We start from the raw sequence: 17,225 nt of genomic DNA on the forward strand, positions 1-17,225 counted from the left end.
TACAGGCCAGTTAGCCAAACATTTGTCACAGGGAAAATGTTAGAAGCTATTATTAAAGATGTTATAGCAGGGCACTTAGTAAAATTCAAGGCAATCAGGCAGAATCAACATGGTTTTGTAAAAGGGAAATCATGTTTAACCAATTCATTGGAGCTCTTTGAAGGAGTCACATGCGCTGTGGATTAAGGGGAACCGAGTCACATGCGCTGTGGATTAAGGGGAACCGGTGGATGTACTGTACTTACATTTCCAGAAGGCATTTGATAAAGTGCCACGTCAAAGGTTATTACAAAAAATAAAAGTTCATGGTATAGGGGGTAACATTAGCATGTATGGAAGATTGGCTAGCTAACAGGAAGTAGAGAATTGGCATAAATGAGTCTTTTTCTGGTCAGCAGGATGTGACAAGTGGTATGCCACAGAGATCAGTGCTGGGGCCTCAACCTTCTACAATTTTTATAAATGAGTTGGATGCAGGGAACGAAAGAATAGTTGCTAAATTTGCTGATGACACAAAAATAGGTTGGAAAATAAATTGTGAAGAGGATGTAAGAAAGCTACGAAGTGAAATAGATAGGTTAATTGAGTGGGCAAAGATCTGGCAAATGGAGTATAATGTGGGCAAATATGAAATCGTTCATGATGGCAGGAAGAATAAAAAAAAAGCTTATTATCTAAATGGTGAGAGATTGCTGAGCTCTGAGATTCAGAGGGATCTGGGTGTCCTAGCACATGAATCACAAAGGGTTAGTATGCAGGTACAGCAGGTAATTAGGAAAGCTAATAGAATGTTATAATTTATTGTGAGAGGAGTTCATTACAAAAGTTGGGAGGTTATGCCTCAGTTATACAGGGCATTGGTGAAACCACATCTGAAGTGCTGTGTACAGTACTGGTCTCCTTAATTAAAGGAAGATGTATTAGAAGCAGTTCAGGGAAGGTTTACTAGACTAATACCAGGAATGGGTGGGTTATCTTATGAGGAAAGGCTGGGCAGGTTAAGCTTGTATCCACTAGAACTTTGAATACTAAGAATTGAAATTGAAACCTTTAAGGTCCTGAGGGGTCTTGACAGGGTGGATATGCAGAGGATGTTTCCTCTTGTCGGAGACTCTAGAACTAGGGATCACTGTTTAAAAATAAGGGGTCGCTCAGACAGAAATGAGGAAAAATTTTTCTCTCAGAGGGTCATGAGTCTTTGGAACTTTCTTCCTCAAAAGACAGTGGAAGCCTTTGAATATTTATAAGGCAGACGTAGATAGACTTTTGATTAGCAAGGGAGTGAAAGGATATTGGGAAAGGCGGGAATGTGGAGTTGAAGTTACAATCAGATCAGCCATGATCTTACTGAATGGCTGAGCAGGCTCGAAAGACCGAGTGGCCAAATCCTGCTCTAATTCATATGTTCATAGGAAAGGCCGTTGATGAAGCAGCTCAAGATGGTTGGGCCTAGGACACTACTGTGAGGAACTCCTGCAGCAATGTCCTGGGATGCAGATGATTGACCTCCAACGACCACAATCATCTCCCTTTGTGCTAGGTATGACTCCAACCAGCGGAGAGTTTTCCCCCTGATTCCCATTGACTCCAGTTTTGCTAGGGCTCCTTGATGCCACACTTGGTCAAATGCTGACTTGATGACAAGTTGCTCTCACCTCACCCCTGGAGTTCAGCTCTTTTGTCAATGCTTGGACCAAGGCTGTAATGAGGTTAGGAGCTGAGTGACCCTGAGTAACCCAAACTGAGCATCAGTGAGCAGGTTATTGCTAAGTAATTACCGCTTCAAAGTACTGCCGCGACCCACTTCCATCACTTAACTGATGATCGAGAGTAGACTGATGGGGCGGTAATTGGCCAGGTTGCATTTGTCCTGCTTTTTGTGTACAGGGCATACCTGGGCAATTTTCCACATTGCCGGGTAAATGCCAGTGTTGTAGCTGTACTGGAACAGCTTGGCTAGAGGCGTGGCAAGTTCTGGAGCACAAGGCCTCAGTACTATTCTCAGAAATTTATCAAGGCCCATTGCCTTTGCAGTATCCAGTGCCTTTAGCTGTTTCTTGATATCATGTGGAGTGAATCAAATTGGCTGAAGACTGGCATCTGTGATGCTGGGGACCTCCGGGGGAGGCCAAGTTGGATCATCCACTGGACAGTTCTGGCTGAAGATGGTTGCAAATACTTCAGGCTTCTCTTTTGCACTGGTGTATTGAGCTCCCCTCTCATTGAGGATGGGGAATTTTGTGGAGCTTCCACCTCCTATTAATTGTTTAATTGTCCATTCACGACTGGGTGTGGCAGGACTGCAGAGCTTAGATCTGATCCATTGGTTGTGGAATCGCTTAGCTTTGTCCATCTCTTGCTGCTTATGCTGTTTGGCATTTGTGTTATAGCTTCACCAGGTTGATGCTTCATTTTTTTGGGATGTCTGGTACTAATTCTGGCATGCCCTCCTGCACTCTTCATTGAACTCAGATTGATCCCCTGGCTTGGTAGTAATGGTAGATTGGAGTATATGCCGGGTCATGACATTACAGATTGTGGTTGTAAACAATTCTGCTGATGCTGATGGCCCACAGCACATCATGGATGCCCAGTCTTGAATTGCTAGACCTGTTCAAAATTTATCTCATTTAGCATGGTGGTAGTGCCACACAACATGATGGAGGGTATCCTCAGTGTGAAGATGGGATTTCATCTCCACAACAACTGTGCGGGTGGCATTCCTACCAATACTGTCATGGACAGATGCATCTGTGACCAGTAGATTGGTGAGATGAGGTCAAGTAGGTTTTTCCCTGTTGTTGGTTCCCTCGCCACCTGCCAGAGACCCAGTTTAGCAGCTATGACCCAGTCTAGAACTTGGCCAGTTCAGTCTGCAGTGGTGCTACTGAGCCACTGTTGGTGATGGAAATTGAAGTCCCTCACTCAGGGTACATTCTGTGTCTTTTCTACCCTCAGTGCTTCTTCCAAACAGTATTCAACATGGAGGAGCACTGATTCATTAGCTGACTGGGGTCGTACTTTGTACTTAGCAGGAGGTTTCCTTGCCCATGTTTCACTTGACGATTTGGGACCTCATGTGGTCTGGAGTCAATGTTGAGAGCTCCCAGGGCAACTCCCTCCCACCTGTTACCTCTGTGCAGCCACCTCTGATGGGTCTGTCCTGCCGGTGGGACAGGACATACCCAGGGATGGTGATAGTGGTGTCTGGGACATTGTCTGTAAGGTATGATTTAGTGAGTATAACCAGATCAGGCTGTTGCTAGAATGATCTTTGGGACAGCTCTCCCAATTTTGGCACAAGCCCCCAGGTGTTTGTAAGGAGGATTTGCAGGGCAGAGAGCGCTGGGTTTGCTGTAGTAATTTCCGGTGCCTAGGTTGATGCCAGGTAACCCATCTGGTTTCATTCCTTTTAGATTTTGTAGCAGTTTGGTAAACTGAGTGGCTTGCTCGGCCACTTCAGAGGGCATTTAAGTGGGTCCGGAGTCACATGTAGGCCAGACCAGGTAAGGACGGCAGATTTCCTTCCCCAAACGATATTAGTGAACCAGATGGGTTTTTGGTCAACATTTCTGAGACAAGCTTCTAATTCCAGATTTATTAATTGAGTTTAAATTTCACCAGCTGCCGTGGTGGGATTTGAACCAGTGTCCCCAGAACATTAGCCTGGGTCTCTAGATGACAAGTCCAGTGACATTATCACTACGCTATCCTCTACCAAAATTTAAAAACACATATTACCTGCTATGAAGAGTCCATATAGCTCCTCAAACCTGTGCCCCCATCCAACTTAATCATATCTGACCCAATTGTGTCAGCTGTTGCTCAGCTGGTAGCACTCTTGTCTGTGCCAGAAGATTGTTGGTTCAAGTCCCTCCTCAGGATTTGTGCATAAAAATTAAAGGTGAAACTCCAGTGCAATACTGAGCAAGTGCTGTCTTTTGGATGAGATGCTAAACCAAGGTCCTGTCTGCCCTCCTAGTGCGATGTAAATAATTCCATGGCACTATTCAAGAAGAGCTGGGGAGGCATCCTGGCCAATATTTATCTTGCAAACAACTTCACAAAAACAGGTTATCTGGTTTTTATCACCTTGCTGTTTGAGGAAGTTTGCTGTGCGCAAATTGGTTGCCATATTTCCTGCATTTATAACGGTGAATACACTTCAAAAATATTTCATTGGCTGTAAAGTTTTTCGGATATCCTCTGGTCATGAAAGTGCTATATAAATGAAAGTCCTCCTTTTCTTTTATGATCTGTAGCTCAACTCCCCTTACCTGCCTTTGCATCATATCTGCTATCACTCTTACCAATATGAATTTGTTCATCATAATGTGGTGGCCATGTTACTGGACTGATAACCCAGAGGTTGAGACTATTAATCCAGAGAATATCAGCTAAAATCCCAAAATGGCAGTTGAAGAATTTGAATTCAGCATTAAAAATCTTGAGTAAACATTTGTTAACAGTTACAGCGTCCATGGAGCTGTCAGACACAAGTGGATCAGTAACATTTTTTATGAAGGAAAGCCCTAGTAGCTTCAGCCAGTCTGGACTATATTTACTGCCAGCATTACAGGGTAGAGATTCAGCATCACAAAATGGACATCTAGCATTATAGGATGGAGATTCAATTTTAAGGGTAGAGACCCGGAGTTAGGGAACGGGGAGCGGGGACCCAGAATTACAGGATAGAGACACAGAGGGTGGAATTTTACGGCCCCACTGCAGCAGGGGTGGGGCCGTAAATTGTGGCGAGCTTTCAAAACTCCATTCACTTCAGCCATAATGGAAAATCCTGCTGGTGGGAAGGGCTGTAAAATTCTGTCCAGAAGAAGAGAGCAGGGACCCAGAGTTACAGAGCAGGGACCCAGAGACCCAAAACCACATCCAAAGTTACAGGATGGTGATGCAATGACCCACGACCTTCAAAATCAGAGTAACACCAAGATGATCTTTATAAAATTTAAATTACCTTTTTAAAAGCTTTTACTTCAGTGTGTTTTGCAAAGCACCATAATAGAAATTGATCCACTTACATAATTTGGTGTAACTCCCAATTAGTTAAGTTCAAGTGTGAAACAATTAATGGACCAGTGGTCCTGACTCTAGGAGCTCTTTTTTCAGATGGAAATGAAACCGAAAGACAGCACTAAAATGGATGAAGGTCACTTGAACATTTGGATCTGAACTTAGTTCAATAGTAACATGCATTTTGCTTAGATATCAAGTTCATTCAGCTCAAGCCCAGAGGCACATTTGTGGAGTAAATGGGATGTTATTGGATAGCCCTCAAACACCAGAGCAGAGAATGGAATTCAAAGAGAAGATGTCAACTCAACCTGCATAGGCCACACTTACCTTGCCCACTAGCTTTCCTTTCTTGTTCATACATAGGTAATGATCCGTCTCCTTCCCCTTGATCCTGACTTGGCTACCAAATGTGTCAGTTTCCACTAAGAGCTGGGCTTGGAAAGTAAGAAGAGAGAAACATTAAGCTGGCTGAAAGTTCACATTAAATCGATAAACCTTGAGCTATTGGTATAGAAACTCCAGAGACAGAGGCCTGAGCTAATAATATAGTCATCCAAAAACTGTAAGGTATAATCATCAAGGTAGCAATGTGAAATGCGAAAGGCCACCAGAAAAACTCCCTCCACACCATCCCATCAAACACTACAGAACAGGTACAGCACGGGAGTAAGACACAGAGTAAATCTCCTTCAACACTGTCCTCATCAAACACTCCCAGGACAGCTACAGCAAAGGGTTAGATACAGAGTAATGCTCCCTCAACACTGTCCCAACAAACACTCCCAGGACAGGTAGAGCACAGGGTTAGATACAGAGTAAAGCTTGCTCTACATCGTCGCAATCAAACATTCCCAGGGCAGGTACACCACGTGGTTAGATATAGAGTAAAGCTTCCTCTACACTGTCCCCCATCAAACACTACCAGGGCAGGTACAGCATGGAGCTAAATACAGAGTAAAGTTCCCTCCACACAGTCCCCATCAAGCAGTCACAGGACAAGTACAGCACGGGGTTAGATACAGAGTAAAGCTCCCTCTACATTCCCCCATCAAACACTCCCAAGGCAGGTACAGCACAGGGTGAGATACAGTGTAAAGCTCCCTCTACACTGTCCCCATCAAACACTCCCAGGACAGGTACAGCAAAGCATTAGATGCAGGGTAAAGCTCCCTCTACACTGTCCCCATCAAACAGTCCCAGGGCAGGGACAGCACAGGGTTAGATACAGAGTAAAGCTCCCGCTACACTGTCCCCATCACCATCCCCAGAGCAGGTACAGCACGGAGTTAGATGCAGAGTTAAGCTCCCTGTACACTCTCCCAATCAAATGCTCTCAGGGCAGGTACAGCATGGCGTTAGATACAGAGTAAAGCTCCCTCCACACTTCCCCATCAAACACTCCCAAGGCAGGTACAGCACGGGGTGAGATACTGCATAAAGCTCCCACTACACTGTCCCATCAATAGGCTCAGGACAGATACAGCACAGGGTAAGATACAGAGTAAAGCTCCCTCTACACTTTCCCCATCACCATTCCCAGAGAGGGTACAGCGCGAGGTTAGATGCAGAGTTAAGCTCCCTGTACACTGTCCCAATCAAATTCTTGCAGGGCAGGTAGAGCATGGCGTTAGATACAGAGAAAAGCTCTCTCCACACTGTCCCCATCAAACAGTCCCAGAACAGGTACAGCACAGGATTAGATACAGAGTAAAGCTCCCTCTACATTCCCCCATAAAACACTATCAAGGCAGGTACAGCATGGGGTGAGATACTGTGTTAAGCTCCCTCTACACTGTCGCATCAAACACTCTCAGGACAGGTACAGCATGGGGTTAGATACAGAGTAAAGCACCCTCTACACTGCCCACCATTACACACTCCCAAGGCAGGTACAGCGTGGGGTGAGATAACAGAGTAAAGCTCCCTCTACACTGTCCCATTAAACACTCTCAGGACAGGTAAGCATTAGATAGAGGGTAAAGCACCCGCTACACTATCCCCATCAAACAGTCCCAGGACAGGTATAGTACGGGATTAGATACAGAGTAAAGCTCCCTCTACATTCCCCCATCAAACACTCCCAGGGCAGGTACAGCACAGGGTTAGATACAGAGAAAATCTCCCTCTACACTGTCCAATTAAACACTCTCAGGACAGGTACAGCACGGGGTTAGATACAGGGTAAAGCTGCCGCTACACTGTCCCCATCAAACACTCCCAGGGCAGGTGCAGTAAAGGGTTAGATACAGAGTAAAGCTCCCTCTACACTGTCCCCCATCAAACACTACCAGGGCAGGTACAGCATGGAGTTAAATACAGAGTAAAGTTCCCTCCACACAGTACCCATCGAGCAGTCCCAGAACAATTACAGCATGGGGTTAGATACAGAGTAAAACTCCCTCTGCATTCCCCCATCAAACACTCCCAGGGCAGGTACAGCACGGCGTTAGATACAGAGTAAAGCTGCTGCCACACTGTCCCCATCACCATCCCCAGAGCAGGTACAGCACGGAATTAGATGCAGAGTTAAGCTCCCTGTACACTGTCCCAATCCAATGATCTCAGAGCAGGTACAGCATAGCGTTAGTTACAGAGTAAAGCTTCCTCTATACTATCCCCATCAAACACTCTCAGGGCAGGTACAGTAAAGGGTTAAATACAGAGTAAAGCTCCCCCTACACTGTCCCACATCAAACACTACCAGAGCAGGTACAGCATGGAGTTAAATACAGAATAAAGTTCCCTCCACACAGAGCCCATCAAGCAGTCCCAGGACAATTACAGCATGGGGTTAGATACAGAGTAAAACTCCCTCTGCATTCCCCCATCAAACACTCCCAGGATAGGTACAGCACGGGGTTAGATACAGAGCAAAGCTCCCTCTACACTTTACGATTAAACACTCTCAGGACAGGTGTAGCATGGGGTGAGATAACAGAGTAAAGCTCCCTTTACACTGTTCCCATCAAACACTCCCATGACAGGTACAGCAGGAGGTTAGGTACAGAGTAAAGCTCCCTCTACATTTCCCCATCAAATTCTCCCAGGGCAGGTAACGCACAGGGTTAGATACAGAGCAAATCTCCCTCTACACTGTCCCCACCAAACACGCTCAGGACAGGTACAGCACAGGGTTAGGTACAGAGTAAAGCTCCCTCTACACTGTTCCCATCAACATTCCCAGAGCAGGTACAGCACGGGGTTAGATGCAGAGTTAAGATCCCCGTACACTTTCCCAATCAAATGCTTTTAGGGCAGGTACAGCATGGCGTAAGAAACAGAGTAAATCTCTCTCTACACTGTCCCCATCAAACACTCCCAGGACAGGTACAGCAAAGCAATAGAGAGGGTAAAGCTCCCTCTACACTGTCCCAATAAAACAGTCCCAGGAGAGGTACAGCACGGGATTAGATACAGATTAAAGCTCCCCCTAGATTCCCCCATCAAACACTCCCAGGACAGATACAGCACGGGATTAGATACAGGGTAAAGCTCCCTCTACACTGCCCCATCAAGCACTCCCAGGGCAGGAACAGCAAGGGGTTAAATACAGAATAAAGCTCTGCCTACACTGTCCCCATCACCATCCCCAGAGCAGGTACATCACGGAGTAAGATGCAGAGTTAAGCTCCATGTACACTGTCCCAATGAAATGCTCTCAGGGCAGGTACAGCATGGTGTTAGATACAGAGTAAAGCTCCCTCTACACTGTCCCCATCAAACACTCCCAGGAGAGGTATAGCACGGGGTTAGATACAGACTAAAGCTCCCTCTACATTCCCCCATTAAGCAATCTCAGGACAGGTACAGCACGAGGTTAGGTACAGAGTAAAGCTCCCTCAACGCTATTCCCATTAAACACTCCCAGGGCAGGTACAGCACAAGGTGAGATACAGAGCAAATCTCCCTATACACTGTTCCCATCAAACACGCTCAGGACAGGTACAACACAAGGTTAGATACAGAGTAAAGCTCCCTCTACACTGTACCCATCAACATTTCCAGAGCCGGTACAGCACGGGGTTAGATGCAGAGTTAAGATCCCTGTACACTTTCCCAATCAAATGCTTTTAGGGCAGGTACAGCCTGGCGTCAGATACAGAGTAAAGCTTTCTCTACACTATCCCCATCAAACACTCCCAGGACAGGTACACCACGGAATTAGATACAGATTAAAGCTCCCTCGACATTCCCCCATCAAACACTCCCAGGGCAGATACAGCACAGGGTTAGATACAGACCAAATCTGCCTCTACATTGTCTCGTTAAAAACTCTCAGGACAGATACAGAATGGGATTAGATACAGGGTAAAGCTCCATGTACACTATCCCAATCAAATGCTCTCAAGGCAGGTACAGCATGGCGTTAGATACAGAGTAAAGCTCACTCAACACTGTCCCCATCAAACACTCCCAGGACAGGTACAGCACAGAGTTAGAAACAGACTAAAGCTCCCTCCTAATTCCCCCATTAAACACTCTCAGGACAGGTACAGCAGAGGCTTAGATACAGAGTAAAGCTCCCTCTACAATTTACCATTAAACACTCTAAGGACAGGTAAAGCATGGGGTTAGATTCAGGGTAAAGATCCCTCTATGCTGCCCCCTTTAAACATTCCGAAGACAGGTACAGCGTGGGGTGAGATAACAGAGTAATGCTCCCTTTACACTGTCCCCATCAAACACTCCCATGACAGATACAGCACAACGTTAGGTACAGAGTAAAGCTCCCTCTGCGCTGTCCCCATCAAACACCCCCAGGGCAGATCCAGCACAGGGTTAGATACTGAGCAAATCTCCCTCTACACTGTGCCCATCAAACACGCTCAGGACAGCTACAGCACAGGGTTACATACAAAGTAAAGCACCCTCTACACTGTCCCCATCAAATGCTTTCAGGGCAGGTACAGCATGGCGTCAGATACAGAGTAAGGTTCTCTCTACACTGTCCCTATCAAACACTTCCAGGTCTGGTACGGCAAAGCATTAGATAGAGGGTAAAACTTCCTCTACACTGTCCCAATAAATCAGTCCCAAGACAGGCACAGCACGGGATTAGATACAGTTTAAAGCTCCCTCTACATTCCCCCATCACTCACACCCAGTGCAGATACAGCAAAGGGTTAGATACAGAGCAAATCTCCCTCTATATTGTCCCATTAAACACTCAGGACAGATACAGCACGGGATTAGATACAGGGTAAAGCTCCATCTACACTATCCGCATCAAACACTCTCAGGGCAGGTACAGCACGGGGTTAGATACAGAGTAAAGCTCCCGCTACACTGTCCCAAATCACCATCCACAGAGCAGGTACATCACGGAGTTAGATGCAGAGTCACGCTCCCAGTATGCTGTCCCAATCAAATGCTCTCAGGGCAGGTACAGCATGGCGTTAGATACGGGGTAAAGCACCCACTACACTGTCCCCATCAAACACTCCCAGGATAGGTACAGCACGGGGTTAGATACAGACTAAAAATCGCTCTACATTCCCCCATCAAACACTCTCAGGACAGGTACAGCACAGGCTTAGATGCAGAGTAAAGCTCATATTACACTTTCCCATTAAACACTCTCAGGACAGGTGCAGCACAGGGTGAGATACAGGGTAAAGCACCCTTTACACTGTCCCCAATACACACTCCCAAGGCAGGTACAGCGTGGGCTGAGATAACAGAGTAAAGCTCCCTTTACACTGTCCCCATCAAACACTCACATGACAGGTACAGCACGAGGTTAGGTACAGAGTAAAGCTCCCTCTACACTGTGTCCATCAAACACACTCAGGACAGGTACAGCACAACGTTAGATACAGAGTAATGCTCCCTCTACTCTGTCCCCATCAACATTCCCAGAGCAGGTACAGCACGGGGTTAGATGCAGAGTTAAGCTCCCATTACACTTTCCCCATCACCATTCCCAGGGAAGGTACAGCGCGGGGTTAGATGCAGAGTTAAGCTTCCTGTACACTGTCACAATCAAATTCTTTCAGGGCAGGTAGAGCATGGCATTAGATACAGAGAAAAGCTCTCTCCACACTGTCCCCATCAAACACTCCCAGGACACATACTGCGAAGCATTAGATACAGGGTAAAGCTCCCTCTACACTGTTCCCATCAAACAATCCCAGGACAGGTACAGGATGGGTTTAAATACAGTGTAAAGCTCCCTCTACATTCCCCCATCGGACAGTCTCAAGGCAGGTACAGCATGGGTTGAAAAACTGCGTAAAGCTCCCTCTACACTGTCCCATCAAACACTCTCAGGACAGGTGCAGCACGGGGTTAGATACAGACTCAAGCTCCCTCTACACTGTCCACATCAATCACTCTCAGGACAGTTACAGCACGGGGTTAGATGCAGAGTAAAGCACCCTCTGCACTGTCCCTTCAAAAGCTCTCAGGACAGGTACAGCACGGGGCTAGATACAGAATAAAACTCCCCCTACACTGTCCCCATCACCATCCCCAGAGCATATACATCACGGAGTTAGTTGCAGAGTTAAGCTCCCTGTACACTGACCCAATCAAATGCTCTCAGGGCAGGTACACCATGGCATTAGGCACAGAGTAAAGCTCCCTCTACATTCCCCCATCAAACACTCTCAGGACAGATACAGCACAGGCTCAGATACAGAGCAAAGCTCCCTCTACAATTTACCATTAAACACTCTCAGGATAGGTAAAGCATGGGGTTAGATACAGGGTAAAGCTCCCTCTTCGCTGTCCCCATTAAACATTCCGAAGACAGGTACAGCGTGGGGTGAGATAAAGGAGTAATGCTCCCTTTACACTGTCCCCATCAAACACTCCCATGACAGGTACAGCACAACGTTAGGTACAGAGTAAAGATCCCTCTACGCTGTCCCCATCAAACACTCCCAGGGCAGGTCCAGCACAGGGTTAGATACTAAGCAAATCTCCCTCTACACTGTGCCCACCAAACACGCTCAGGACAGCTACAGCACAGGGTTACATACAGAGTAAAGCTCCCTCTACACTGTCCCCATCAAATGATTTCAGGGCAGGTACAGCATGGTGTCAGATACAGAGTAAGGCTCTCTCCACACTGTCCCCATCAAACACTCCCAGGACACATACAGCAAAGCGTTAGATACAGGGTAAAGCTCCCTCTACACTGTTCCCATCAAACACTCCCAGGACAGGTACAGCAAAGCATTAGATAGAGGGTAAAGCTCCCTCTACACTGTCCCAATCAAACAGTCCCAAGACAGGCACAGCACGAGATTAGATACAGTTTAAAGCTCCCTCTAGATTCCCCCATCACAGACACCCAGTGCAGGTACAGCAAAGGGTTAGATACAGAGCAAATCTCCCTCTATATTGTCCCATTAAACACTCAGGACAGATACAGCACGTGATTAGATACAGGGTAAAGCTCCATCTACACTATCCCCATCAAACACTCCCAGGGCAGGTACAGCACGAGGTTAGGTACAGAGTAAAGCTCTCTCTACACTATCCCCATTAAACACTATCAGGACAGGTACAGCACAGGGTTAGTTACAGAGCAAATCTCCCTTTACACAGTCCCATTAAACACTATCAGGACAGGTACAGCACAGGCTTAGATACAGGGTAAAGCTCCCTCTACACTGTCCCCGTTAAATACTCCCAAGGCAGGTACAGCGTGGGGTGAAATAACCGAGTAAAGCTCACTTTACACTGTTCACATCAAACACTCCCACGACAGGTAGAGCTCGAGGTTAGATACAGAGTAAATCTCCCTCGACACTGTCCCCATGAAACACTCCCAGGGCAGGTACAGCACAGGGTTAGATACAGAGCAAAGCTCCCTCAACACTGTCCCCATCAAACAGGCTCAGGACAGGTACAGCACAGGCTTAGATACAGAGTAAAGCTTCCTCTACACTTTCCCCATCACCATTCACAGAGAAGGTACAGCACGGGGTTAGATGCAGAGTTAAGCTCCCTGTAAACTATCCCAATAAAATTCTTTCAGGGCAGGTAGAACATGCCGTTAGATACAGAAAAAAGCTCTCTCCACACTGTCCCCATCAAACACTTCCAGGATACGTACAGCAAAGCGTTAGATACAGGGTAAAGCTCCCTCTACACTGTCCCCATCAAACAGTCCAAGGACAGGTACAGCATGGGGTGAGAAACTGCTTAAAGCACCCGCTACACTGTCCAATCAAACACTCTCAGGACAAGTACAGCACGGGATTAGATACAGAGTAAAGCTCCCTCTACACTGTCCCATTAAACACTCTCAGGGCAGGTAAAACACGGGGTTAGAAACAGACCAAAGCTCCCTCCACACTGTCCCATTAAATACTTTCAGGATGGGTACAGCACAGGGTTAGATACAGGGTAAAGCTCCCTCTACACTGTCCCCATCACCATCCCCAGCGCAGGTACAGCACGGAGTTAGATGCAGTGTTAAGCTCCCTCTACACTGTCCCCACCAATCACTCCTGGGGCAGGTACATCACAGGGTAAATACAGAGCAAAGATCCATCTACACTGTCCCCATCAAACACTCTCAGGACAGGTACAGCATGGGGTTAGATGCAGAGTAAAGCTCTGTCTGCACTGTCCCTTCAAACACTCTCAGGACAGGTACAGCACGGGGCTAGGTACAGAGTAAAGCTCCCTCTACACTGTCCCCATCAAACACTCCCCGGACGGGTACAGCAAAGTGTCAGACACATGATAAAGCTCCCTCTACACTGTCCCCATCAAACAGTCCCAAAACAGGTACAGCACGTGATTAGATACAGAGCAAGACTCCCCCTACATTCCCCTATCAAACACTGCCAAGGCAGGTACAGCACAGGATGAGATACATTGTAAAGTGCCCTCTACACTGTCCCATCAAACACTCTCAGGACAGGTACAGTGCCGGTTGAGATAACAGAGCAAAGCTCCCTCTACACTGTCCACATCAGAAACTCCCAAGGCAGGTACAGCACAGGGTTATATACAGAGAAAAGCTCCCTCTACACTGTCTCCATCAAACACTCCCAGGACAGCTACAGCACGGGGTTAGATACAGAGTACAGCTTGCTCTACACTGTCACAATCAAATATTCCCAGGACAAGTACAGCACGGGGTTAGATGCAGAGTACAGCTCCCTCTGCACTGTCCCTTCAACACTCTCAGGACAGGTACAACACGGGGCTAGATACAGAGTAAAGCTCCCTCTACACTGTCCCATTAAACACTCTCAGGACACGTATAGCACGGGGTGAGATACAGGGTAAAGCTCCCTCTACACTGTCCCCATTACACACTCCCAAGGCAGGTACAGCGTGGGGTGACATAACAGAGTAAAGCTCCCTCTACACTGTCCCCATCAAACACTCCCAGGGCAGGTACAGCACAGGGTTAGATACAGAGAAAATCTCCCTCTACACTGTGCCCATCAAACAGGCTCAGGACAGGTACAGCACACAGTTAGATACAGAGTAAAGCTCCCTCTACTCTGTCCGCATCAACATTCCTAGAGCAGGTACAGCACGGGGTTAGAGGCAGAGTTATGCTCCCTGTACACTGTCCCAGTCAAATCCTTTCAGGGCAGTAGCAGCATGGCGTTAGATACAGAGTAAAGCTCTCTCTACACTGTCCCCTTCAAACACTCCCAGGACAGGTACAGCAAAGCATTAGATAGAGGGTAAAACTCCCTGTACACTGTCCCCATGAAATAGTCCCAGGACAGGTACAGCATGGGATTAGCTACAGAGTAAAGCTCCCTCTACATTCCCCCATCAAACACTCCCAGGGCAGGTACAGCACAGGGTTAGATGCAGAGTTAAGCCCCCTATACACTGTCCCAATCAAATGCTCTCAGGGCAGGTACAGCATGGCGCTGGATACAGAGTAAAGCTCACTCTACACTATCCCCATCAAACATTCCCAGGACAGGTACAGCACGGGGTTAGATACAGAATAAATCTCCCTCTACATTCCCCCATCAAACACTCCCAGGACAGGTACAGCACAGGCTTAGATAGAGAGTAAAGCTCCCTCTACACTGTCCCCATTACACAGTCCCAAGGCAGGTACAGCACGAGGTTGGGTACAGAGTGAAGCTTCCTCTACACTGGCCCCATCAAACACCCCCAGGGCAGGTGCAGCACAGGGTTAGATACAGAACAAGTCTCCCTTAACACTGTGCCCATCAAACACGCTCAGGACAGGTACAGCACACGGTTAGATACAGAGTAAAGCTCCCTCTACACTGTTCCCATCAAATTCCCAGAGCAGGTACAGCACGGGGTTAGATGCAGAGTTAAGTTCCCTGTACACTGTCCCCACCAAACACTCCTGGGGCAGGTACATCACAGGGTTAGAGACAGAGCAAAGATCCGTCTACACTGTCCCCATCAAACACTCTCAGGACAGGTACAGCATGGGGATAGATGCAGAGTAAAGCTCCTTCTGCACTGTCCCCAGGTACAGCGCGTGATTAGGCACAGAGTAAGAATCCCTCTACATTCCCCCATCAAACACTACCCAGGCAGGTACAGCATGGGATGAGATACAGTGTCAAGCTCCCTCTACACTTTCCCATCAAACACTCTCAGGACATGTACAGTGCAGGATGAGATAACAGAGCAAAGCTCCCTCTACACTGTCCACATCGGAAACTCCCAAGGCAGGGACAGCACAGGGTTAGATACAGAGTACAGCTTGATCTACACTGTCACAATCAAACATTCCCAGGACAGGTACAGCACGGGGTTAGATGCAGAGTATAACTCCCTCTGCTTTGTCCCTTTAACACTCTCAGGGCAGGTATAACACGGGGCTACATACAGAGTAAAGCTCCCTATACATTCCCCCATCAAACACTTCCAGGGCAGGTACAGCACAGGGTTAGATACAGAACAAATCTCCCTCTACACTTTCCCATCACACACGCTCAGGACTGGTACAGCAAAGGGTTAGATACAGAGTAAGGCTCCCTCTATACTGGCCCCATCAACATTCCCAGAGCAGATACAGCACAGGGTTAGATGCATAGTTAAGCTCCCTGTACACTGTTCCAAACAAATGCTTTCAGGGCAGGTACAGCATGGAGTTAGATACATAGTAAAGCTCTCTCTGCACTATCCCAATCAAACACTCTCAGGGCAGGTACAGCAAAGCATTAGTTTCAGGGTAAAGCTCCTTCTACATTGTGCCCATCAAACAGTACCAAGACAGGTATAGTATGGGGTGAGATACAGGGTAAAGCACCCTCTACACTGTCCCCATTACACACACCCAAGGCAGGTACAGCGTGAGGTGAGATAACAGAGTAAAGCTCCCTTTACAATGTCCCCATCAAACACTCCCATGACAGGTACAGCACGAGGATAGGTTCAGAGTAAACCTTCCTCTACACTGTCCCCATCAAACACGCCCAGGACAGGTACAGCAAAGGGTTAGATACAGAGTAAAGCTCCCACTACACTGGCCACATCAACATTCCCAGAGCAGGTACAGCACGGGGTTAGATGCAGAGTTAAGCTCCCTATACACTGTCCCAAACAAATGCTTTAAGGGCAGGTACAGCATGAAGTTAGATACAGAGTAAAGCTCCCTCTACACTCTCCCCATCAAACAGTACCAGGACAGGTACAGCACAGGATTAGCTACAGAGTAAAGCTCCCTCTACATTCCCCCATCAAACACTCCCAGGGCAGGTACAGCACAGGGTTAGATACAGAGCAAATCTCCCTCTACACTGTCCCATTAAACACTCTCAGGACAGGTACAGCACGTGTTTAGATAGAGGGTAAAGCTATCTCCACACTGTCCCCATTACACACTCCCAAGGCAGGTACAGTGTTGGGTGACATAACAGAGTAAAGCTCCCTTTACACTGTCCCCATCAAACACTCCCAGGGCAGGTACAGCACAGGGTTAGATACAGAGCAAATCTCCCTCTACACTGTCCCCATCAAACACGTTCAGGACAGGTACAGCACACGGGTAGATACAGAGTAAAGCTCCCTCTACACTGTCCCCATCAACATTCCCAGAGCAGGTACAGCACGGGGTTAGATGCAGAGTTAAGCTCCCTGTACACTGTCCCCACCAAACACTCCTGGGGCAGGTACATCACAGGGTTAGATACAGAGCAAAGATCCGTCTACACTGTCCCCATCAAACACTCCCCAGGACAGGGACAGCAAAGTGTCAGATACATGGTAAA

The 17,225-nt window shown here is 47.3% G+C and overlaps 1 protein-coding gene across 1 annotated transcript in view; it reads right to left on the reverse strand.

Annotated features, from left to right (window-relative positions):
- The window catches only part of LOC144685233 (fibroblast growth factor 18-like), a 119,035-nt gene that overhangs the window by 8,249 nt on the left and 93,561 nt on the right, over positions 1-17,225 (reverse strand). The window contains exon 4 of the mRNA XM_078549666.1: positions 5,362-5,468. Within this exon, the coding sequence (XP_078405792.1) occupies positions 5,362-5,468 (107 nt within the window). The remainder of the gene's footprint in view (positions 1-5,361; positions 5,469-17,225) is intronic.

Source organism: Cetorhinus maximus, chromosome 10, assembly GCF_964194155.1.
Source record: "Cetorhinus maximus chromosome 10, sCetMax3.hap1.1, whole genome shotgun sequence".
Taxonomy (NCBI): Eukaryota; Metazoa; Chordata; class Chondrichthyes; order Lamniformes; family Cetorhinidae; genus Cetorhinus; species Cetorhinus maximus.